We start from the raw sequence: 25,889 nt of genomic DNA, 5'->3' as shown, positions 1-25,889 counted from the left end.
TACTAACTTACATGACAGAGTGAAAAGAAGGAAGCCTGTACCGATTTAAAAAAAAATCCAAAACATGCATCCTGTTTGCAATAAGGCACTAAAGTAAAACCGCAAAAATGTGGCAAATACATTTACTTTATGTCCTTTATGTTTGGGGCAAATCCAACACAACAAATCACTGAGTACCACTCTTCATATTTTCAAGCATGGTGGTGGCTGCATCATGTTATGGGTATGCTTGTCATTGGCAAGGACTAGGGAGATATTGGGGATAGAAAGACATGGAATAGAGCTAAACACAGGCAAAATCCTATAGGAAAACCTGGTTCAATCTACTTTCCAACAGACACTGGGATTTCAAATTCACCTTCCAGCAAGAAAATAACCTAAAACACAAGGCCAAATATACACTGGAGTTCCTTACCAAGACTATGTTGAATGTTCCTAGGTGACCTAGTTACAGTTTTTACTTAAATCGTCTTGAAAATCTATGGCAAGAATAAAAATGTCTGTCTAGCAATGGTCAACAACCAACTTGACAGAGCTTGAAGAATTAAAAAAAAAGAATAATGTGCAAATATTGTACACGTGTGCAAAGCTCTTAGAGACTTACCCAGAAAGACTCACAGCTGTAATTGCTGTCAAATGTGATTCTAACATGTATTGACTCAGGGGTTTGAATACTTATTTAAATGAGATACTGTATTTTTGTATTTCATTTTCAATCATTTGGAATACAAATTATAAAAACATGTTTTTGCTTTGTCATTATGGGGTATTATGTGTAGATGGGTGAGAAAAATATATATTTAATCAATTTTGAATTCAGGCTGTAACACAACAGCATGTGGAATAAGTCAAGGAGTATGAATACTTTCTGAAGGCACTGTATACCATATATATAGATATATAGTAGAATATCATAGTAATCAAGTTCTATTTGCATGGGAAAATGTCAGGGGATGCATTTACTCTATTGCTTGTGTTTTTGTTAGTGGTCCACTTTTTTTAATATATGCACATCTTACAGAGAGTGACAGCTGTAAATGAATCAAAAACATGTAAATGAATTAAAATGTTTATTGAACTTTTGTGTGCTTGGCACCTGTATTTACAGTTTTTTAAAAGGCCTTTCAAAATAATAATTTTGCTATTTCCATTTTTTCTCACATTTGTTTTCATGATAGATTGGCCCATATAATTGTATTATTGCTTGGCACTTAAATACAATTATCTACAACACACCAAAACATACTATAATTACTCTGTTTTCCTATTCTATCTTTATAACCTTTCACACAACAACTTTAAAGCTTATGGTTTTTGCTTGCATTCACCATCTTATATATGCTTTTAAAAAGGTAATCCACTCAAAAATAGTGAAGCCATTCCAGTCTGTGAGGGAAGGAGTTGATAAGATTGTGGTGATTTCACTGTATTTCACTATATGTTCAGTGTCCACTTGAACAGAGCTTCTCGTCCACCGTGTCCACTGAGAGGTGCAGGGCCAACAACTGTACCCCACTGTCAGACAGACATAGTTCCTCCCTCACCCTGACCTTTAGTTTTTTGACTTCATCCTTCCAGCATGTGCTGTATTATATTATATTCACCCTCTGTGCCTCATCCATCATCCTCCCATCATCCCCGCTGAGTGGCCAGAGGGGAAAACCTTTATAGTGAAGTCCTTCATATTGATCCGGCACTGTTAATGTCCACAACCCTCTCAGTTCTCTCCCAATGTTGCCACAACGTTATGGCATAATGTTGCATAAATGTCTTGTTAAAACTAGAGCAGTGGAAGTGGAGGTGAAGTTTCTGGATCACACAGAGCCCCTGTCACATCCTGTCCGGGACTGGATAGAGTCCATAGCAACAAGGCTGAGTTACTGTAGAGACTGTCATTACTATTGCACCATAACAGGTTCATGGGGGTTCACTCCTGAGAATCCCTCGACAGTAAGAGTATGTGGTCTCCTCTCTTTCACGTATCCCCCTGTATGTCCCCATGGTTGGGGTTAGTGTTCTAAACAGCCACATGTGCACTGAGAGTACGGTATATGGTTCTACTTCCCCTTTTTAACACTATTGTGGTAATTAAATAACAGTTCCACCTCCTTGTTTAAAGCATGTGAGGTGAAATAAAAAAAATTAAAAAACACAATGAGATGAAAAGTCTGTTTTTTGAAAGGTTCACTTTGTACCTCAGTATTACAAACAACGCTAAATGTAAAATGACTCATCAATAGCATATCTTAGTAGAAGAGACAGAACTTCTTCAAATAACAGGACAGTGAAAATTGGTGTCAGAAGTGGGATCTCAGTTTTTACACCATGTGCATTGACATCTGAGAGGAGGAGCCATACTGACGGCCATCACAGGAGCCAGCCCCCTGCTGGCCAGCGGAGGGGTTGCCAATCATGTGCATGCTGTCCATGCCACCGTTGGACAGGTACTGGCGCTCGGCAAACACCCCGGCAGAGGAGGAGGAGCACAGGAGGCCACCCTGGGTCTTCTCAGGGCTGGAAGCCAGGCGAGGGGAAGTGGGGAAGTTGTATCCATACAGGTTGTAGGGGTTGTGGAGTGAGAAGGCGTTGTAGGATCCCTGCTGCACATGGTGATGGCCCCCGCTGAACATGTGGGCAGAAGAGGGGGAGGAGCCTGAGGAGGAGGAGGAGCCAGAGGCAGAGCTAGCTCCACCCTGCATCACATACTGCAGCTGGGAGGCCGGAAATGAGGTCAGCTGACCTCCGTAGGCATCCATCTTCCCGCCACCGCTGCTGCCAGACAGAGGGCCATGGCCACCCCCTTGCATGCCTGCAGTGATCAGGGAGGACGTCCTCTGGGGCAGGAAGGATTCAGACTGCTGGGCGGAGGCCACAGCGCCTCCTGCTGCTTGGAGGCGTCCATAGGAGCTGTCGGCCAGTCCCCCGTAGCCCTGCAGGGCCGCCATGTTGCTGCGGGCGCAAGCCGGATACTCAGACAGGCCCATACTGCACAGCTGGCTCTCTCTGCAGCCCACGTTGAAGGTGTTGGGGGCCAGGTGGAAGGTGGGCGGGGAGCAGGAGGGGGACAGGAGGTGGGCCGTGCCAGAAGGGGAGGGGGCTCCTGTGCTGGAGGTGGTGGGAGAGGTGCCCGTACTTCCTCCTGAAAAACACACAGACACACACACTCAACGCAAAGACAGTGAGACAGAGCCAACGCTACGGAGTGAAACAACAACAGAAGCATTGGCCAACAATCACACTCAGAGTATCTCTCATTTCAGCCATTCGACCTATCGCCGCCAGAATGTCTCATTCCAGTGACTGCTGCCGTTTGATCTTAACCGGTCAAATATGAGAGCCCTGTTTAAGACTGGTGCATAAGCCACTTAATTCACATGTATTAAAGAATTTGATATTACACTTACTGGTCAATTTCAGCTGACTTTACCACTTTCATATGCTCAACATCTGATTTTAAGTACTAATTGCATGACATCATTACTTTTTTGAAATAGTAGTATTTATTGGATCCTAAACCCTAAAATAACAGTACTTGTTTCTGAGCATAAATGTGGCTTCAGTTTGATACAGTACATATCTGGTCAACAGAGCTCCGAGCTTGCCCCTTTTCTCAAAGAATCATGCATTCATAATTTAGACATGTATGGATGTAGAAATATATATTTTTTATCTTGGCACAGGTTAACATGCAATAAGTCAAGCTTTTGGAATTGGCGGATAGCTGTGGGATATCACTCACATATTTCTTTATTGATGAGAATTTGGCCCGTATTAATTTTAATGTTAGAGAAATACAGTTTGAAACCAGCTAAAGAAAAGAAAAACTTCATGACTCTCTCTTGGCCAGGGTTCTGATTCTGACTGCACCATATGCCTTCGATAATGTTCAGCTCAGTTCTGCAGGGTTCTGTTGGCCAGGAGAGGGGGATATCATAGTGATGTCATGTTTTCCTCTCTGGTCGGGCAGGGGTTAGAGCAGCTTCAGCGTTGCTGAGGGGAACTGTTGATTACCCCGCTGGAAGGGCTGTTGATTACCCCGCTGGAAGGGTGTCTGGTGGCGCTGAGGGGAACTGTTGATTACCCCGCTGGAAGGGCTGTTGATTACCCTGCTGGAAGGGCTGTTGATTACCCCGCTGGAAGGGCTGTTGATTACCCTGCTGGAAGGGCTGTTGATTACCCCGCTGGAAGGGTGTCTGGTGGCGCTGAGGGGAACTGTTGATTACCCCGCTGGAAGGGCTGTTGATTACCCCGCTGGAAGGGCTGTTGATTACCCCGCTGGAAGGGCTGTTGATTACCCTGCTGGAAGGGCTGTTGATTACCCTGCTGGAAGGGAATCTGGTGCCGCTGGGGGGGACAGGAGTGGAGGTGGGGGGACGACACACGCTCTAGCTCCGAGCCCTTACGGAGCGCCCAAAGTTAATCAGCGGCGTGAGGACTCTAATTAACGTCTAATCGGTTTGGAGGAGTTTGTGATAACAAACAGATGTCGACACAGACAAAATACTGAGTGGTGTAACGTCATCATGACCTCGGAGGAAGGAGCGCTGAAGAAATTGGCTTTAATGCATCGGGGCCTGTGATACGAGCCATGACCAAGACGCTGAGCTTTCACTGATTTCACTCATGTCACAAAGCCGTCCAAAAGCAACAGGGTTAATTTAATAAAAAGTTCAGCAGATGCCAAGTTAGGTGCCAAAACAGGTGGTGATGACCAGACTGATGCAGATAATTGATGTGTTGTGAGGTAAAGGAAAGATATGAAGTGACAGTGAAAGAGTGTATATTGTAGAAGATTGTAGAGATTAGGCCATAGTTTAGAGACCGTTGTACACACCTTGCTGTTTCTGCATGTTGGTGAAGTCCTCAAACGTGAGTGTCCTCACAGGCGGTCTCCAGAACGCATAGGTCTCCATGATTGCCTCCAGACCAGTCCTGTGTGAGAGAGAGAACGAGAGACTGAAACAGTGGAGAGAAAAAAAAGAGGGTCAGTGTGAGGGACGGATACATAAAACATAACAAAGGCGGGGTAGGAGAAAGAGGAAGGAAGAGTTGTGATGGCAAAACAGATAGTCGAAGAGAGAGAGAGGGACATAGAGAAAGGAAGGAGTGTAAGTGAGAATGAGAGAGGGGGAGGAAGAGAAGGAGAAGTAGAGTCAGACTGGGAGGAAACTGGAGCCATTAAAATGTGCAGGTTTTTACTGTGATCATAAATCTGAGTGACGTTTCATCTAGAATCTGTACACGGTTCTCCTTACTGCATGATTTACTCTCGTGTGCGCCGCTGGGCCCTGTCCCAGGGAAACGAGGGCCTGTCCCGACCATGTTATTTTAGGGCCAGTAACTCCAGGGCCATTTCAGCTCATTTGCGCGCTACGCTAATCACACTGGCCCTGGCCATCAGTGCGCTCATTCATAGCGCTCAGAACCAAAACCCAACAAATGAGCTCTGCCCTGTTTTACCTCATAAAGTCAAGTGTCACCAGTCAAAAAATCTGATTGACGACAATCATAATTTAATGCCTGAGAGAGCGCTATATTAAGATATAAATTCATAGAGGGGAAACAACTCAGTAGTTAATTAACGAATTAGCTTGTGTCATATGTCCTCGTTTTAATTAATTTCAGTTCGCTATAATGTGGAATAACTGACAGCTTAACAGTGATGTAGTAAATTACTATAATGCATTGGTATGAGTAGTTAGGGGGATATGTGTGAGGATAAATACATTTTCTGTCTATAAATATCTTATTTCTACATAATCTTTTCATCTGTAGTTTTCTGCAATGAAATTCTAATGCTAGTTCATAAATCATGCACTGTATTGTTTGAAAAATGAAAAAATATGTCTCAAATAACTGTGCCGATAATGCGCTCCAGATGGGAGGGGAGCTTTCATGTGCTGAGGGTCTGGTTCAGTGTTTCCCCTGTTACATATGATAATCCGGACTGAGAGAGAGAGCGAGAAAGAGAGAGAGAGCTCTCCCCTACCCAGAACCTGTGGTTCTATCTCAGATGTAGTGGGGTTTTCTTTGCTGGGGAGAGAGTGACTAATTTTATATGGAGCAGCATATGGGATTAGGAGGTATCTCCAGGGGATTGTTTCCATATTAAAGGCCACGTTGGACAAAAGGACAGATTTGCGGCACACAGCATGGCGAACGCGGAGACAGGTTGTTTTACACGGACCTCGGGTTAGTGGAGGAATGTATACCTGTTTCTACCTGAATCCCGAAATCCTTTAGCAAATGGGTTGCGATCAATCTTTAATCTAGTTATCTGCGGGAAAGAAAAACATGACAATCAAAACAAATGACATATATATGACCGATGCACATGTTGGAGAGGGGGAAAATGTATCAATATAAAGATTTCAAAGAAATCAAAGGGGAAATTAAGGAATGTATGAATAAAGGAATTCATGAAAATCTTTTTTTATATAATAATAATAATAATAATAATTGGTCATTTTCCATTCATAAACTGAATTTAAAGAGGAACTGACACCATTTTAGCACAATACATTTCCTTAAAATATGTTTACATCCTGTACACCCTCGGGAAGAATATGGTGATTTTTTAAAAACATTTTGTGACAAGCGAGCATTTTACATTTTGATACATTCATAGAATGTTTGGGAATTTGTGAAAATTCTATAGTAATATGAGTGGGAAAGCTGCCGTGTATTTGGGCAATTAATAGACACCGCAGTAAATAAAAAGGAATAAAAACTTATCAGTCTTGTCCAGGCCCAGACTCTACACAGACCCTAACCAATCAGAGCTACAGTTGGCGTATATGCAAATAATCCATTGCCATTCTGGGTTATGCCATTCACTTTTAACGGTATGTTTACAGGCAGCTACAACAACACAACTTTAGAAAGAGCCAGATGAGCTAACATGAAATCTAGTGAGGGATAAATGTACAGACAAAAGAGGAAACCAGTATCTTTAGATAAACTGTCAAATGTTTCAGCATGTAGTTGCACTGATATGATGGGGAATAGTAGCCTGCTCACTTGCCCTGTTGCAGCCTGCCTTCCAATACCTGCTAACCTATGTTTTTGACAACTGAATTGGATTACCAGCTTGCTTGCGTGCCTGCCAATTTGATCGATGACAAATACATTTGATCGACAAATGAGAGTTTCCTGTGGCTAACAGTTGTTCAAGTTCAGTAGCAAGTCACATTTCTTGTTAGCTAGCTAACCAAATGACACCTGCAACTTAGCTGTAGCCACCTAAGCTGCGAAAATCTTTTTGGGGAAAAAGTCTGTCACTTATACACTCATCCAAATGATGACATTACATCCTTCCAGCAGCTAGCTACATCAAAGCTCTGTGTTTTTAGCTTGCTAAATATTAGCCACGTTATGACTTATGATCATTGCTCATGCTCGTTTGATTGTGTTGAGATATCCACCTAACTTTCACCCACTTGCATCAACCAAATGGCTTCAGGCTCCAAACAATGCATGAAATGTGATTTACAACCTGATAGCAATTTTTATTAGACTGCCAAGCATTGCATTGGTTAATTACAGTTGAAGTCGGAAGTTTACATACACCTTAGCCGAATACATTTAAACTCAGTTTTCACAATTCCTGACATTTAATCCTAGTAAAAAATCTTCCCTGTTTTACGTCAGTTAGGATCACCACTTTATTTTAAGAATGTGAAATGTCAGAATAATAGTAGAGTGATTTATTTCAGCATTTCTTTCTTTCATCAGATTCCCAGTGGGTCAGAAGTTTACATACACTCAATTAGTATTTGGTAGCATTGCCTTTAAATTGTTGAACTTGGGTCAAACGTTTCAGGTAGCCTTTCACAAGCTTCCCACAATAAGTTGGGTGAATTTTGGCCCATTCCTCCTGACAGAGCTGGTGTAACTGAATCAGATTTGTAGGCCTCCTTGCTCGCACACGCTTTAACAGTTCTGCCCACAAATTTTCTATAGGATAGAGGTCAGGGCTTTGTGATGGCCACTCCAATACCTTGACTTTGTTGTCCTTAAGCCATTTTGTCACAACTTTGGAAGTATGCTTGGGGTCATTGTCCATTTGGAAGACCCATTTGCGACCAAGCTTTAACTTCCTGACTGATGTCTGGAGATGTTGCTGCAGTATATCCACATCATTTCCATCCTCATGATGCCATCTATTTTGTGAAGTGCACCAGTCCCTCCTGCAGCAAAGCACCCCCACAACATGATGCTGCCACATCCATGCTTCACGGTTGGGATGGTGTTCTTCGACTTGCAAGCCTCCCCCTTGTTCCTCCAAATATAACAATGGACAATATGGCCAAACAGCTCTATTTTTGTTTCATCAGACCAGAGGACCAAAGTACGATCTTTGTCCCCATGTGCAGTTGCAAACTGTAGTCTGGCTTTTTTATGGCAGTTTTGGAGCAGTGGCTTCTTCCTTGCTGAGCGGCCTGTCAGATTATGTCGATATAGGACTTGTTTTACTGTGGATATAGATACTTTTGTACCTGTTTCCTCCAGCATCTTCACAAGGTCCTTTGCTTTTGTTCTGGGATTGATTTGCACTTTTCGCACCAAAGTACGTTCATCTCTAGGAGACAGAAGGAGTCTCCTTCCTGAGCGGTATGACGGCTGCGTGGTCCCATGGTGTTTATACTTTTGTACAGATGAACGTGGTACTTTCAGGTGTTAGGAAATTGCTCCCAAGGATGAACCAGACTTGTGGAGGTCTACAATTTTTTTTCTGAGGTCTTGGCTGATTTCGTTTGATTTTCCCATGATGTCAAGCAAAGAGGCACTGTGTTTGAAGGTAGGCCTTGAAATACATCCAAGGGAACACCTCCAAATGACTCAAATTATGTCAATTAGCCTATCAGAAACTTCTAAAGCCATGACATAATTTTCTGGACTTTTCCAAGCTGTTTAAAGGCACAGTCAACTTAGTGTATGTAAACTTCTGACCCACTTCTGATACAGTGAATTATAAGTGAAATACTCTGTCTGTAAATAATTGTTGGAAACATTACTTGTGTCATGCACAAAGTAGATGTCCTAACTGACTTGCCGAAACAATAGTTTGTTAACAAGAAATTTGTGGAGTGGTTGAAAAATGAGTTTTAATGACTCCAACCTAAGTGTATGTAAACTTCTGACTTCAACTGTGTATTAATCATGCATTGATTGCATCCATCTATTCTGCAAACAATACCTAACTATATATAATGGAATTTTGAGTCAAATATAACATTTTTTTTAAAACCTCTTACGAAGTATGTTTTGAGCCATAAACTATGAATTTGATATTTTGGACTGATATTATGATTGTCTGTTTATTTCATTCATATCTGCAAAGTAGTTAAAACGGTGTCACTTCCGCTTTAAGTTCACTTCCAAAATTGACTCAAATTAAACTTGAATTGACCCTAAGCCTGGTGCAGATAGACCAATTGAGTGGCAACAGCATCGTAGCAACAAAGAGAAAGGTGTCTGGCCTCAGACCTGTTGGTTCTGGTAGGCGGTGACGGTGGTGAAGACTGTGTCAGGGAAGCTAAAGGTCTTCACTCCCTCTCCACTGGGAACAGGCTTGGTGGGGGACAGGTCACTGCTGAAGTCCTTCCTGATCACATGGACACGAGGCTGGTACTTATGCATGGAGTGGAGGATGATCTGAAACCACAGAGAGATCGTAATGGTTACATTGTGTGTGTGTGTGTGTGTGTGTGTGTGTGTGTGTGTGTGTGTGTGTGTGTGTGTGTGTGTGTGTGTGTGTGTGTGTGTGTGTGTGTGTGTGTGTGTGTGTGTGTGTGTGTGTGTGTGTGTGTGTGTGTGTGTGCCTATGCGTGTCTAAGCAAGTCTGAGTTCATATCAGGGCTGTATGATTAAGAGGAACACAAGTCCACACTTATGATAAGAGAGGTGGTAAAGTAAGTATTTAACACCAGAGAGCAGAGTGCTTCAGGCTATGACGGCCCAGCCTTCCATCCGGCTCTTTGTCTGCTCTTGATTACAGCCCGAGTGAGAAAGCCTCCCTGGAGCCACAAACAACTAAGGGGGTCATTTCAAACAGTAACGAATAACATTGACAGTAAATGTAATATCCCAGCCCCCCATCCTCTTCCCCTTTCCCCCTGCTCAGTCCAGGGGACCCCAAGTCAGGGCCAGGGTTCTGGGTCAGGTCAAACCCTCCCCAGTCACACATACACACACTGAGCTCACAACAACACAGCGCAGACAAGGGACTTATCTGACGGATCTATTATCAAAGCAATACATCTAGTAGTGTCCTTAAAATAAGAGGCCTACTGTAGCAATAAAGTGATTTCAGTTACATATTTATTACTTATTTATATGAATAACAAGCAAAAGCCAATCAGCTTGGTTAATCACCCGTGCGTCAATCTAAGTAACATAATAAAAAAATCCCCATCAAATCCGTCAGTTTAAACTAGAGATATCTTTTTGCATGGGCTAGTCTCAATTCACCCCATCCGCCTCCGTCGGCCTTCTGCATCTGCGGTGGAAGGTGGCTGAGCTACAGCGGTGTTTGTCAGACCATGAGACATCCCGAAAATCGGTCTTCTCACGAAAACATCTGTACTATTATGACCACTATATGGAAAGGGGAGACTCTCTCCGTTTTGGTCTACAACCCCCACAAGTGTCACGGGACTCGTCTGAATGTAACCCATACAAATGAATGGAAGTATGGAGGTAGTTTTGTGACAACAAAAATAAGGGGTTAAACTAAAATATTTCCTGAGCTTTCTTATATCTCTTAGAGACATAGAACAGACACTTCAAAACCTTATGATACATTTTTTGTCTGTCTTTTTTGCCATTTATTAACATGTTATTCAATGTGTTTCTATGGGCTATAGCAGTAAAGGGCAAATTCTATATTTTATCCCCAAATAATGTATACCTAAAGGTTTCCTAAAGTTCTAAATCAAATAGCTAAATGGTCCATGGTATGACCATCTTAAAACAATTCCATATGTTAGTCCCCCCAACGGCTTACACTTTTAGAGTTTTTTAAGAACCAATAGCCCTGCTTATGTGATTCAGAGGGGTTGGCTTAAATGTGGAAGACACATTTGAGTTGAATGCATTCAGTTGTACAATTGATTAGGTATCCCCCTTTCCCTTTCCCTTTATTATAGCAACCACTGTTAATGGAGAGGTTTAATAGTATGGCAAGACGGCGGAAGAAGAAATGAGTGATGGGACAGATACCCGCCTATTTGCGGTGAGGTTTCCCACACATGAAGTTCCAAAGTTAATTTCCTCTCGCCTCGATGCCTCCAGCGGAACAAAGGCCTTATAACGTGGCTGTGGGAGAGAAAGGAGCCTTGCCTGACTCCCCCCAAAAATACGTGCCCACTGCTGCATCTAACACCCATCTGTTATTACATTTGTCGGAGCGGAGCTGCGATAGCATCAGCTGGCCGGTTGGAAAACAGGCCCATATGAGGACCAGAATGTGCCGGCCCATCAGCGCCTCACTAGGCTACATGAAGTCACTGGCATCCATTTTGAGAGAAAATTCTAAAAATGATGTATCTCTCCGTCATGGCTAGGGAGGTTGGGTCCTTCTTGAGTAATTACATTACCTGGCATCCCTAAATCAGGACCTCTATGGAGAAATGGATTTGCACTGGCTCTTCTGACTGTTTCAACAACGTCAAGGCCCCGTAATAAAAGCAATCTGGCCTGTAACAGCACGGAGTTCATGTCATGAGGAGATCCATCTTGTGCCATAACTACATCAATGCCGATCAACTATTTCAGCATCAGTTGATAAAGGCCGCAGTCTTGTTCTCTAAGAATAGTCTTATCTACACATGGGTGGGGTGAAGTAAAATCCCATATTACAATGTAAAACACTTTGAGAAATACTGAAACAGTTCAATTACTTACATGTCTTTGTATTAGTGAACAGGTGTAAAGGTGTACAGGTGTAACAGTGTACAGGTGTAGGAGGGGGGCAAGAGTATGGTATGTCAAGTTAAGCCGGCTCACCGGCTCACTCACATGGCCCTGGTCGTCCAGCTCATTGTTGGTGAGTTTGAGTTTGTCGAAGCTGACCACCTGCCTCATCCAGGTGTCTCCAGAAGCCAGGGAGTCTGGGTGGATGTAGACCCGCGGGGGCACTGGGGAGTCCGCGTTCCCCGCCACCATCCACTTGGAGCTGTGGTACACATACCTAGAGGACAGACACACAGTGACAGACGTATCAGCACCAAACCTTATTTCACATTTGATTCTCTGTTTTTTTCCACAGGTTTTGCACATGTTATTGTGAAGCATTGAAGTCAGGGAGTTCATGTGTTGCAGATGCAGAGCTTGTTCACAATAGAGACATCAAATATCCCCACACATACTACATATCCTTTTAACGACATATTCACAACTAAGCTGTCATAACATTTTATGTTGCATTGCGAGTTAGGGTACAATATGACTGCCCCGCCCAGCACAGAGCATTCCCCTCACTGACTGACTGAAGCAAGAGAGGGACTCCAATCCACTGTAGCCCCAAGCACAGCGGTTTGCCTTTAGTTCTGGCCATGCGCACAGTTGAAAGTGCTTAGCTGCAACGCCTCTTCCATAGTCATCACTCAGTGGTAAAACATGGACAAAACTCTAATTTGGCCTCTTTGTTATTGTCTAGCAGCGTTACACCACCCTCTCGGTCTCTCTCTCTCTCACACACACACAGCCTTAAGCCCCCTGTACACACATGCACACTCTCTCACCTCTTTAGCACACAAGAACACACACACAAACACACACCAGACCAAACACACACACAGAATGCCAGGCGTTTGTGTAATTTCCTGTTTGGAGTGCTGTTTAGGGTTAAGTTCCGTGTAACAGGAAAAGTGTTGAAGAAGAGAGAGACCTTAGCCCCAAACAGGACTGGAAATTTGATTAGCCCCCTTTCATCTTCCATAAATCTGCCATCTGGCTCCAGCACAATCAATAAAGATCTGACTTTATGTGACACCATTCGGACAGATGGGGGTAGCCTAGCCCGCTCACCCAACACCACACACTTCACACACACACACATAGACCACAGACAACATATGCATGCATGCAACTCATGAAACAGATACATACTTTTATGGACACAGAAATTCAGACAGACACACGTTAAAATACTCACACACACTTGCCAAACCCAGGCTGTACTGTATATTATGGGGCGGCAGGGTAGCCTAGTGGTTAGAGCGTTGGACTAGTAATCGAAAGGTTGCAAGTTTGAATCCCTGAGCTGACAAGGTCTGTCGTTCTGCCCCTGAACAAGGCAGTTAACCCACTGTTCCTAGGCTGTCATTGAAAATAAGAATTTGTTCTTAACTGACCTGCCTAGTTAAATAAAGGTAAAATAAATATTGGGTTACCTTACTAACTGATAGAGTAAGTATCACCATTACATTTCCCTACAGCAGGGTTCCCCAACTGGTGGTCTGTGGGCCGAATTTGGCCCACAAGTGGTTTTATTTGGCCCCCCAAGTTTTCTGAGCAAAAATAAGTATAATTATTTGTATTTTGGGGGGGGACATAAAAGGCTGTAAAAACACCAGGTAATCACCTCCAAGTGATTTTAATGTTTGGAATATTCCCAAATATTCCCTCGCATAATAGCGAGACACGAGATTGTTTACAAATGTAAGCAAGGTTTGAAATTATAATATTTCAGTCAAATGTTATATCTGTTTGGGCTTCTTGCAGTCAATTTGCAGTCTACAAATGATTTATAATTATGTTCTGGCCCCCCGACCATCCGCTCAAAACAAAACGACCCGTGGTTGAATCTACTTGATCATCCCTGCCCTACAGGGTTGACTGGTGTATGTTCAGAGTTTACATCATTAAGTAAAGTCCTTGTATGTGAACGTGTTTTCGTATGTGTGTGTGTGTGTGTATGTGAGTGTTTTCAAATATAGAGGACAAAGTCAATTTGAAGAGCTAGACAGTGCTGGTGTCTGCACTTTTCGTTTGTGATTCAAATTTAGAACATACCAACTGTCCACATAAAAGACAAGTAAAATATGGAGATTTAACGAGCCCAGTATAAATGAGACACTCCTGAAGAGAGGCAGAGAGCCTAAGTAAAGCAAGTAAATTTCAATAAAGACTATTTCCAGACCCCAACTCTATGAGAACTATGAGACATTCCAGTGACAGCTCGGAGCTCAGTTTGCAAAGCCCTGTGGTAAAGTCCCCAGCCAGGAAGAAAATCCTATTTAATTTTACAAGATCTTTTGGCTTCTAAAAATCCTCCATAATATGTTGGTTATCTAGACCGTCCCCTCGTAGACAAACACTTCAGTCAGTGAGCGAGCCAGGGTTCTACGATCCTTCAATTACACATTTACATAAATAAACAACTGGGGGAAATAATATGAATGCATTGTTAAAGTGGTTCCTCAGTGTTCCATTCAAGAAAGCCAAGTCCTGTGTCTCAAATATAATGCAAACATAGTAAAAATATCTGTAACAATAATATAACATTAATGCATGTTATTGATATATAAACTGAAGATGTACACTGTCAAATTAGAAAATAAATGTAACAAATGTATTGGAACCCATCTGTTGCGCTGCTATAACATTAATGCAACTATGACACTTTGCCATTTGTCTGTCGCTCTGCCACATCACCAATGTATGACACATTGAACTGCGTCCTTCAGCTGAGGTAGTTCATTAAAACAGTATCTTACGACATTAAAATTGTATTCCGCCATGGTCAAAGAACCAGGTTTAGGGTAGAAAGATGTTTTGCCATTTCCATAGTGAATAAAGCTATCAATATTATGGTGTCACTCTAACCATACACACATCGTATGATAAATCATTTTCATTCTCCTCTCCTATGGTCTCTTTCTCTCCAGACATTGTGCTCTATGCCAGAAATTAATTCAGATACTTTGGCCGGAGATATCCATCATAAAAACCTATCCCCAAGATGGACAACTGTAAAGGTCATTGTTTCAGGTTCCATTAGATTTATGTGCATATCAGCATACCATTGGAAATTTGCAATGATCTGTGTATGTTTTTTTGGGGTTCATGGGGACTACTCTCCATCTTAAAATACACAACAACTATTTATCGGCAATGTTGTCCAAATTGGGGGTAGAGCCTATTTTGGTTTGACTGAATAAGAACATGAATCTCAGACATGGAGAGTGTAATGTTCCAACAGCACATGTTGTGTATATATCTGTACATCACCGTGCACACACGATAGTACACACCCATCTGAATGAGTGGCGGGAAGTTAGGAAATGTTAGGAAGCGCTAATAAGTGTGAGCATACCTTAGGAAGATAGGAGCATACCTGTATCTCTTATTGTCCACAGGAACAATGTCCATGGCTATGTAATACTGCTGATGGGGGTCCAGACCCACAATCTTTACTCTCATTGCAGGGAACATCCGCCTGAGAGAGAGCGAGAGAGAGAGATTAGCAATATAGCTTAAGTTGAATATTATATTATGAGTATCAGCATTACAAATGGAACCCTGCACCATGTAGACATTAAGTATAATTCCACTCGCGCCACTAGAAATATATTATAGTGCACCACTGGGCATGGCTTAAAGTTTAACCAATGTCTTGCCAGTCATATAGCTAATTTCCACCCCTCATCCACTCATAACAGAGCCTAGACACATCATTTTATGATAATTCCTTAAAATGTCTGTATCAACATTCCATGTCTTCATTAAATAAATATTATTCAGATTAAAGAAAGTAGGTAATTTCATCCTCAAAGAAGATTAAAACTGTTTTAATGCACGAGCTGGCAACAACTCACTCTTCCTTGAAAATATGCACCCAATCATGAGAAGTTTTTTGGTAATTCGATGCAAACCAAACCAGGAAAAACAAAAAAAGCCATATTAAAAGTAGGACTACATACACAGAGACATTTTCAAGTTAATTCCTCGTTTTACACTTCAAAAGCTGCATTTTTCTTTCATTTAAACGTCATAAATCTTTGCCCTCATAATGACTAATGAGTTCTGTTTTCTTACTTTCTTTCTCCTCTGAATTTATAGGCTTATTATTAGCAGAGGCATGAACTACACGGAGCTAGTCGTTTAAACTCTACTGCATATAAACAGACACTGATTATATATATGGGGCTATTAACAACGGAAATCTGATTCATGAATTTCACGAAAACAACGTTGATCATATATTGTTTAGGTAAGTCAGATGTATAGGTTAACTGTAAAGTTGGTGTACATGTGTTATTAAAACAGAAGAACAAACGCGAAAATACAAACCTACAACTTTACAATACAACTTTAAAATCTTGTTATGTAATTTGATAGAGACCTACCAAAAGAAAATGAAACACGCAAACAACTTGGCCATTGTCATTTCTCCATAGAAATATGTAGACTAATTGGTCCGCTTCAAATAAATTAAGATACATTGACGAAAATAATCAGTGGATAGCCAATCTAATCTAACGAAATGGAAAGCATGGTTTTAAAATTAGAAGACTAAGAGAAATATGCCGCATCCCTGTGTTAGGCCATATATAGCCTATACTGCTCTGCCCTCACCCCCTTCTAATGCATGACACATATACAGAGGAATCATCATAGGCCTATGTTTGTTAAATGCGATTAATATCATACTAGTTTCTGTTGTTAAACTTCATAATATGTTCTGTTATTAAAGGTAGTAGGCCTATATTAGCCTAAAAGTAATAATAATAATAATATATGCCATTTAGCAAACGCTTTTGTCCAAAACGACTTACTGTCATGCGTGCATACATGTTACGTATGGGTGGCCCCGGGAATCGAACTCAGGCCCTAGTGGTGCAAGCGAGATGCTCTATCAACTAAGCAATACAGGACCATAAATGGTTATAAATGTGGAAAAATCTAAAGGCTTGATGCTGATTGACATTAAATGGGAGCTTGAAACATAACTAATATTCCTAATTAATTACAATTATTTTGAAATGGGCAACTGGCTAAGTCGAGTTTCACAATCCAGAGTAAAATAAAATGGCCTTTAAAACTAAAACCGGTTAGGATAGATTTAAGATGAACACCTTAACCTATATTAAACCTAGTTTTGAAATAAACAAATTATGCATTATAAACTATAGGCCTACAGAAGACCATATGCTTTCAGATTGTTTTTCGTTTGTTTTATGGAGGAAAACGTCATACCCTCGACCGCTTTATTGCTAGGCCTACTTCGTGAATCAGTCGACTACATAAATTCGTCGTCCGCCTATTCCTTGATCGTTAAATTCAAAATGGACGGGAAATACCTGGTGTTCCTGGCGAGGGGGGGAAGTCTTCATGAGAACAGTGTAGGTTAAGTTATATGCTCTGTTTGGGTTGTAATTGCTGCCTGTTACGTTCCCCAGTACGTAACACTGCCCAAAAGAGCAAGAACCGAAAACATGTTTCAAAGAGATTAATTAGAAACAGTTCCTTTCTTCCCCGGCTATTCTCTGACATCAGCCATGGAATACCCTCATACGTCATTTATGGCCTGTGATTACAGAGCGGCCCTCGCGCGTCCTGAGCCCTTGCCCCAATGTGCAACACATTAGCACCCCTCAAAAACATGCGTGCTACAGGGGTAATGCATAGCGCACGGCGGTCTTTTGCGCAAAAGTAGGCTACATGTGTGTCACCTTAGGAACAAAAAGGTGATATCAAACGTAAAAGGGTTATTCGGCTGTCCCCATAGGAGAACCTTTTGAATAACCCTTTTTACAGGTAGAACCCTTTTGGTTCGAGGTAGAACTCTTTTGGGTTTCATGTAGAAATCTTTCCACAGAGGAACTAAAAATGGTTCCACCATGAGCCAAAAATAGTTATCCTATGGGGACAGCCGAATGAGCCCTTTGGAACCCTTTTTTCTAAGAGCATGAACTCCAAGAAGAAAATATATTCATCAGCGGAGTCCTTTAAATCATAAATATGCAGCAGCTGCTTTACCTCCCGGCTTTAGTGATGATCATCTCCGTGCCAATTTCATGGAAGCGCTTCCAGAGGTCCGCACACTGCAGCTCCACCTGAATCTCCTCCATTGAGGCAGCGGGAGACAGCTCGCAGGCCGCCGGGGCTAGGTCCTCAGGGGAGCCGAAGGAGCACGACGTCCTCTCCGCCAGACCCTCGCCATCTGAACCCGGGCTCGCCTCCGAATCTGTGGAGATTAACACGATTATGAAATAATGTAGCCGCGGTAAAGCGGGGACCTCAGGAAAATTAGTTGAGTAGTGACCGTTGAGGCCAAATAATCTGTAGCATGAACTCCGAGAAAGCACCGAATTTGACTCACTCAAATCATATGGGTTTGGTTGGATTTCAAATAATAAAAAATAAATCTGACTCTAAAACTATTCCATTTACGTTTGAAATGTCATAAAGTGTCCACAAGGGTAACGCTTGCATCAAACGAAATGTGCATTTTACATGAAAAAACGACCACCAACAAAATTCTAAAAGCTATATTTAGCCCAACTGACTGTCATGTCAACTACAAACTATCATGCATATCACTATGTCTACAAATATAATATATTACTATGTCACATAGGCTATGAAAAGGGCCCACATCAAAGTTAGAAAAAAGTTATATTTTCCCCAATGGAATCTCTGGCAACACAATAAGAACAACTACTATAGCAAAATAAATGTATAGCCTGCATATAGACATTTTCCAGAATAGCTGCTCCAGATCTTAGCTTCCAAATAAACCTATAGGCTTACATTACTATTAGGCTGCAGCATTTTATATTCGACATTGACAACACTATGTAGTGAAAAAAACATTTTGCCATGTATCAGCTCATAAATATATATATTTTTTTTCTATACAGCCCACAGTAAAGTTATGAATTGTATGTTTCAATTTCTTATTAATGTGCTTGTCTCCTCTGTTATTATGTGCCAATATGTAATATGATATGATTTATTGAGGGCCCTGACATGAGTAGGTTGCTTTGGCAGGACACACCAGGCAAACAGGCTTTTATGCAGATTCAGGACTGCTGAGAGACTGGAGCGTGGCCCAGGACTAACCACCAAGTGATCACGACCCCAAAACAAGAGACAAGAGCATGGAGTGGAGACATGAAGACAGTGCAGGCAGGACCGGTCCACCACAGAGACAGAGAGGGAGATGAGAGAGGTCCAGAGAAGGGGAGCGAAAGTGTGAGAGGAGAAAAAAATATTTGCATAATCCTCTTGAGAGATCCTTTCAGTATGATGGCAGTGATGACTCTCTGTGTGAGGCAAGGAACATGGCAAGACAGTGCAACTGTTGATTGGCCCATACAGCCATCATGCATCCAGCAGCCATCAGCCACACAGCGGGCCAGGCCAGAGATCTGGGCCTGCTCAGAGCCATCATGGCTGCTGCTGCTGCTGCTGTTGTCTCGGCACTTTACTGTCATTAAGCTACACCACGTCCATCCACTAGCACTCACTGAGTCACCGTGCTGTCCCTCACATGTCATCAGACCAGTCCCTGTCCTCCACCGCTATCCCACTGTCCCCCTCCACACGTACAGCCTGCTCTCAGTCACACCCACTTTAACCAGCAGGAACAGAGCAGAGCTACAAAAGTGTGAGAAGAACTACACACATTACACAGGATATTGCTGGGTAGAAAGACGCATGTCCCGAGAGAAGGGGAGAGAATGAGAGAGATGGAGTGAGCGACAAATAAATAAATATATTGAAGGAAGTAGCACCTCATGGCAGCTTACAGATAGAAAGGTGGAAGCAGAGTCAGAAATCTGGTGCTAACCTTAAGTGCATGACTAATGCTGACTAACTAGCCAATCATAGACAGTAGCCAACCTCTGCTAAACTGAGGAGAGCAGCAACCACTTTTTCAAAACCCAAATGAACTATCTTGTGGTTAGGCACAGAGAAATCAACTTGCGGTGAGCCTCAATGGATAACATAGATCTCCTCAACTGTTTTGTCTACCAAGTGTAAAAAAATAACAATAATGCAATCTTCTGTTTGTCAAAGCTTGGGTACACACAAGAAATTCAGCTAGTTGAATGTGAATAACAACAGCTTGTAGGTGCAAAGAATATGGATTTCAGCTAATTATTCTTACACAAACTTATTCACTATGTGATTATCTAATTTGGACAAAAATGTTACAAATAAAATCGCAAAGACCTTTCTATGGAAACAGGTTTATGAATAGAAAATGCATTTAATACAGTTGTAACAGAGTGGGTAAGTAGCAATCTACCAACCTTGAAATTGCAGAGTAACCCAATCCACAAGAATCAGAACCACCTGTTTCCGCCTGTAATTAATTCAGGCCTATGTTAGGGAGAGGCAATAAAATAAGGATTAAACCCTTTTAATAGTACAAACATCTGTTGGCTTAGAGTTCATCTTTTCTCAGAGGCATCATTTTAAAAGTTGGGTTACTAACATACAAAATGATTCAGAGATGATCAGCAGCCATTTGCATTTTGTGAAAGAGGAATCATCACCCCAGAAGTACCAAGTGACAATGTCTATATCATATATTATTATATATCATATATCATATATTAGGCTATATCATATATTATTATATAGAATATATTATTATATATCATATATTAGGCTATATCATATATTATTATATAGAATATATTATTATATATCATATATTATTATATATCATATATTATTCTATATCATATATTATTATATAGAATAGGTTAACAATATTGAAACCTCAGAGCTATATGAAGTACGGACAGAATAAGATTAAACATTCTGTCACTTAAAAATCAGTGTCACTCCATAGACTAAAAATATAAAACAGTCTACATGGTTATCCATAATATAATTACAGATTCCTAGTGAGACAGACTACTGTCCAGGCCATATAGGCCAGTAATAGGTTTAAGAGTGAGATTAAAGATCATCTGTAGTGATATATTTCACAGTCTGGATGTTTACATTTATTTGTAAATCCATAAAAGAAAAGTCTCTCTCTCTCTCTGACACAAGCAAGCGCGCGCACACACACAAACTGCTGACAGTGCTGATGTTTACATTTAAGGCAGGCAATTTAATATTGGAGTGGTTAATTCTGCAGATAGGCCTACATGTGCTTGTATGAAACAAAGGTAATGTGTCGTACATGCTGTCTCTCTGGGAAACGGAATTGTTATTAATCCAATTGAACTATTGTGTGGTGGTAGTTTTCTTACACCTGATCTTTTTCCCATGATGTGTCTTTCAATGAGAATGTTATTTGACCATGTCTGTTTGAAAGCCTCACATGCAGGCAAAATCATTATGTAAAAAATATAAACCGCACAAACTGACCACAAAGACTAGCTGTTATCAGTGATGGCTGGTCTATACGTGTCAACTGGAGGCGAGTCAAGGTCGGATACTCAAACTACTTGCGACGCTGCCAGGAATATGGCTCCTAAATGACTTGGAGCTCGCGAGACAACGTTCCTTTTCAATCAACGACGACTCTAACTTAATGTGAAACCGTGGAGGATATATGACATTTCCTTAACTGACTGAATCGCAGTCAATGGTAGTACTGAAACCCTGCATCTCAGCTGTGAACAAATTTAGTTCGGTCCTCCGCATTTGTGAGGCATCCCCCAAACGCACAACACTTGCTGCTGCACATCACGCGTCAGACAAGAGCCTCTGTGCATGAGGTTCAAGTCATGTTGCTGAAGGCAAACCACAAAGCTTTGCAGCTTCTAAAATGAACTGTACAATTAGAAAATAAATGTGTAGGCCTAGATCATTAAGCCATGCACGTGACGCTAAATTAGGTTCTAATGAACCAAATAAGATATATATTTTCTATGTATAGCCATATAGTCTATAATGCGGGTAGGCTATTAGTTTGAGATCCTTTTAGATACCCTTTGTTTAGGCCTATATCCTATTTGATAAAAAGCAGGTGGGACTTCGCGCTTTGTCTATAGCTACTAGGCCTATTGTGAATCCAATTGTAATATTGAGATGTTGGTTTAGGCGTCTGTTGAAATTCAATGTAGGCTATACTGAGCTGAGAGGAGATATCAATTCATATTAGGATTCTGATTCATATTTGCGGCCTGGGAGGGTTAGAATGGGATATAGAATATAACCATCATCATTCATTGATGTATTTAATAAAGTAAGGATATTCAAACTCAAAGCCTTGAGATTGAGTCATTCATGCTAGCTTTTGACATCAGTCTCTCTTCGATGAGTTCAATGTTCTTAAATTCAAACCTACCCCAAATCCCCCAAGACTTAGAAAAGAAGAGACAGTCAATTGATTTTGTGACATATAGCCTATTAAATAACTTATTAGTTCGTTTTAAATTTGTATAAAAATGAAGTCCTAGACGTCTTTGTAAATAATTTAGAAAAATCTAGAATGAAAAATTATAGGATATGCCCATCTTGAATCTAATGTGATTTGCGTCATAGGCATGCAATAACTTTGGCCTATTGAAAATCGGGATAGCCCAGGCTACTTATTATTACAACATTTGCAACAAAGAAAAGCGAAAACAAATGGTTTACCTAAATATAATTGCGATTTAGGAATATCAAGTGTTTTGACAGTAATACAAAGCCTGCGTGGTTCATAGGCCTTAAAGATTAGCCTGAGCCTTTTGATTTTGCGATTTCAGATTACAAAATTAATATTATCAATTTCAATTAAATAAACATTGATATCCAATTTTACTTTAGACTATCCTTATAGGTGATTGATTAAATTGTCAAGAATTGGCTGAAAGCTAAGTTGATATTTTCCTTAGCCTTAAAATTTTCCAATGAACCCAGTTTGAGTGGGCTAGGACACAAACACAGGCAGAGGTTGCGTGTCCATTCCTATATTATTGGAAAAATAAAGTACTAAAACATAATTATAAAAATAGTTTGAGCGTAGGTCTACGTTTTATTGGCCTATTGTTTCCCACATAGGAAAAATTATGGCGTTAGACTATAGGCCTATAGATATGCTTCACTAAATTAGAATAGAAAATACAGGGCACACAGGCTAACCAAGTGAAAACAACAAGCACACAACAGGCCTACCTTCAAACAAACTCTCTTCACACGAAAACACACGCATTGTCTCATATTATATTTGGACTCACACAAAAACAGGTATAAGTAACCCAGGTGTGGCTTGTGATGGCTAATTTCTATATATTGTGCCATGCTCCAAACATGCATAATTTGCATTGAATCACAGAAACCAATGTAGGCCTTCATAATCTCAGCAAAACATTTCTCCCAATTCAAAACCATCTTAAGTGAATATGAATTACAACTGACCATGTCTCCACTTGGGTCACTGGCATGGCCAATTGTACTGTATCAAGAGAGGCACGCGTGAAAGAGAGACGGGGCAATTTTATGCAGCTAGGCTTCTGCAAATGGAGAAGGGACAATGGCCCCACATGCAACCTTCATTTTGTACCAATGTGTAGTCATTTGTGAAACAATGGTAATATAACTTTTAACGTAACCGCTTATGATATTTTTGATCATAGGCTGCATCACATCCGGCCGTGATTGGGAGTCCCATAGGGCAGAGCACAATTGGCCCAGCGTCATCCAGGTTTGGCCGGGGTAGGCCGTCATTGTAATTAAGAATATGTTCTTAACTGACTTGCCTAGTTAAATAAAGGATAAATAAAAATAAATAAAAAATTAAGGAATATAACTGCGCAAAAAGAAAATTAACCGTGCTCTACTGCAATAGGCTACCGCATTTTTCTGCGTGCGTCATGGTCTAGTGACGCCTCGATCAGACCGACAATGATCTTGCATTCTGATACACCAGAAGAACATTCAGTTCCATTTATCCAAATATGCATCAAATTGCATGCGTAGATGTGACAGAAGTACACTGAACAAAAATATGAACGCAACATGTAAAGTGTTGGTCCCATGTTTCATGAACTGAAAGAAAATATCCCAGAAATTGTCTTTATGCACAAAAAGCTTATTTATCTCAGATTGTGCGCACAAATTTGTTTACATCCCTATTAGTAAGCATTTTCCCTTTGCCAAGATAATCCATCCACCTGACAGGTTTGGCATATCAAAAAGCTGATTATAACAGCATGATCATTACACAGGTGCACCTTGTGCTGGGACAATAAAAGGCCACTCTAACATGTGCAGTTTTGTCACACAACACAATGCCATAGATGTCTCAAGTTGAGGGAGCATGCAATTGGCATGCTGGCTACAGGAATGTCCAACAGAGCTGTTGTCAGAGAATTTAATGTTCATTTCTCTACCATAAGCCACCTACAACATCGTTTTAGAGAATTTGGCAGTATGCCTAATTGTCCTCACAACCGCAGACCAAGTTTGCTGATGTCAACGTTGTGAACAGAGTGTCCCATTGTGGCGGTGGGGTTATGGTATGGGCAGGCATAAGTTCCCAACAATGAACACAACTGCAATTTATTGATGGCAATTTGAATGCACAAAAAATACTGTGATGAGAACCTGAGGAACAATGTGAAGACCATTTGTTTTAATTATCTGTGATCAACAGATGCATATCTGTATTCCCTGTCTGTGAAATCCACAGATTAGGGCCTAATGAATTTATTTCCATTGACTGACTTCCTCATATGAACTGTAACTTAGTAAAATCTTTGCAATTCTTGCATGTTGCGTTTATATTTTTGTTTAGTACAGCAGCAAAAGGTGAATGTTGAACTTTTGTTGTTCACATATCCAGTAAAAAATGTGTATTTATGAATAAAGTTTGACTGCAGAATGTATTATGCATTGATGCATTGTCCCTGTCGGTCTGACCGAGGTGTGACAGGCCTATCCGTTTGTTAAAGTGATGGCATTTATACAAAATCTATCATTTGGGGTTGGTTAACTCCTTTGATAATTTATGCAAAGTTAAAACACCACTATTACGGTACAATAGTTACGCCGTTTTAAACTACATCCATATTATTTATGGACACTATTAGCCTACATATGTTATTATTCCACATTAGTAGGCCTATCTGAGGAAAACGTTATAACTAGTTATCTTTGAAATGGTGATGAAATAGTAGCCTTTTCTGTATTCCTCTTTTCCGCGAGATAGGCCAATCCGTAGTTTTGTTTTGGAAGCATAACAATATTCAAAAAACCCCAAATATGAAGTGATGGTGGTTATGCACTGACCGGGGTCGATATCCAGACAATGCACAGGGTCGTCGCCGTCTCCTAATTGTCCGTTGTTGGCGAGGCTCTCCATAGACAACTCCAGATCCTTTTCCTCCCAGCCCCGGAGCTTTCTCTTCTTGTTTGACCCGATCAGGGCTTCCACCGAAAAGGCGTGCGCTCTTGAGCTCAGAGCAGCAGCAGATCGCCTTCTGTCACTCATTTCTCTCAAGGCAAATCCACCAGAGGGAAAACAAAAACTCCGTCCACGCAGCGAGCACAAGGAAAATGCACACGTCAATGTTTAAAACGGTGCAAAAGTCGCCAATGACGAAAGTAATCCAAAAACTATGACTAGAAATGTTGTTTCAAACCTCTAAAGATATGATACGCCATCCCCTCGGCGCATTTATTTGCTCGAAAGTTAGCATTAAATATATTCCTGGCTATCTATCGCTTTCTGTCTCTCCGTCCTGCTTTCCTGCCTCTTTCTCTTCCCCTTTCTGTCCTTCTCCCCTCTCTCTGATTGATACTCACTTCTGGATAACTTTTTTTTTGAAGCGTTAAGGGCAACCCTTTCGCTCACTGTCAAATCGCACACGTCCAATGAGAAGTTTGGAAAGAGAGAGAACCAAAATGTGTTAACCAATAGCAAATGAGAGAAACACCAACTCCTGAAGGAAGAATCCTAAACCCGACCCTTGTAACTGACC

General features: G+C 41.1%; 1 protein-coding gene across 4 annotated transcripts; it reads right to left on the bottom strand.

Annotated features, from left to right (window-relative positions):
• Positions 1–1,055: 1,055 nt before the first annotated feature.
• Positions 1,056–25,889, bottom strand: LOC115155768 (T-box transcription factor TBX15). 4 transcript variants are annotated; one of them, XM_029702701.1, is made up of 8 exons: positions 25,198–25,889; positions 17,989–18,196; positions 15,344–15,445; positions 12,010–12,193; positions 9,490–9,657; positions 6,213–6,277; positions 4,835–4,956; positions 1,056–3,139 (listed from the first exon to the last, which is right to left on the bottom strand). In XM_029702701.1, the coding sequence occupies exons 1-8, from the start codon at positions 25,397–25,399 to the stop codon at positions 2,319–2,321; spliced, it is 1,872 nt and encodes a 623-aa protein (XP_029558561.1). In that variant the 5' UTR covers positions 25,400–25,889; the 3' UTR covers positions 1,056–2,318. The 4 variants fall into 4 exon arrangements, with proteins under 4 accessions (XP_029558561.1, XP_029558563.1, XP_029558562.1 ...); XM_029702703.1 differs by having other exon boundaries at positions 4,835–4,932; positions 25,198–25,888; XM_029702702.1 differs by having other exon boundaries at positions 12,022–12,193; positions 25,198–25,888.

This window comes from Salmo trutta, chromosome 20, assembly GCF_901001165.1.
Source record: "Salmo trutta chromosome 20, fSalTru1.1, whole genome shotgun sequence".
NCBI lineage: Eukaryota > Metazoa > Chordata > Actinopteri > Salmoniformes > Salmonidae > Salmo > Salmo trutta.
Note: the sequence above shows the minus strand (reverse complement) of the source record. Positions and strands in the feature narration are given on the sequence as shown.

Bases quoted from the DNA above. Each gene is read 5' to 3' on its own strand.
- LOC115155768 (XM_029702701.1), bottom strand. From the start codon at position 25,399: ATGAGTGACAGAAGGCGATCTGCTGCTGCTCTGAGCTCAAGAGCGCAC. The intron at 18,197-25,197 runs GTCAGTGCATAA...TAATCTCCACAG, and splicing joins TTGTCTGGATATCGACCCCG to ATTCGGAGGCGAGCCCGGGT. The intron at 12,194-15,343 runs GTATGCTCCTAT...TCTGTCCTCTAG, and splicing joins GTGGACAATAAGAGATACAG to GTATGTGTACCACAGCTCCA.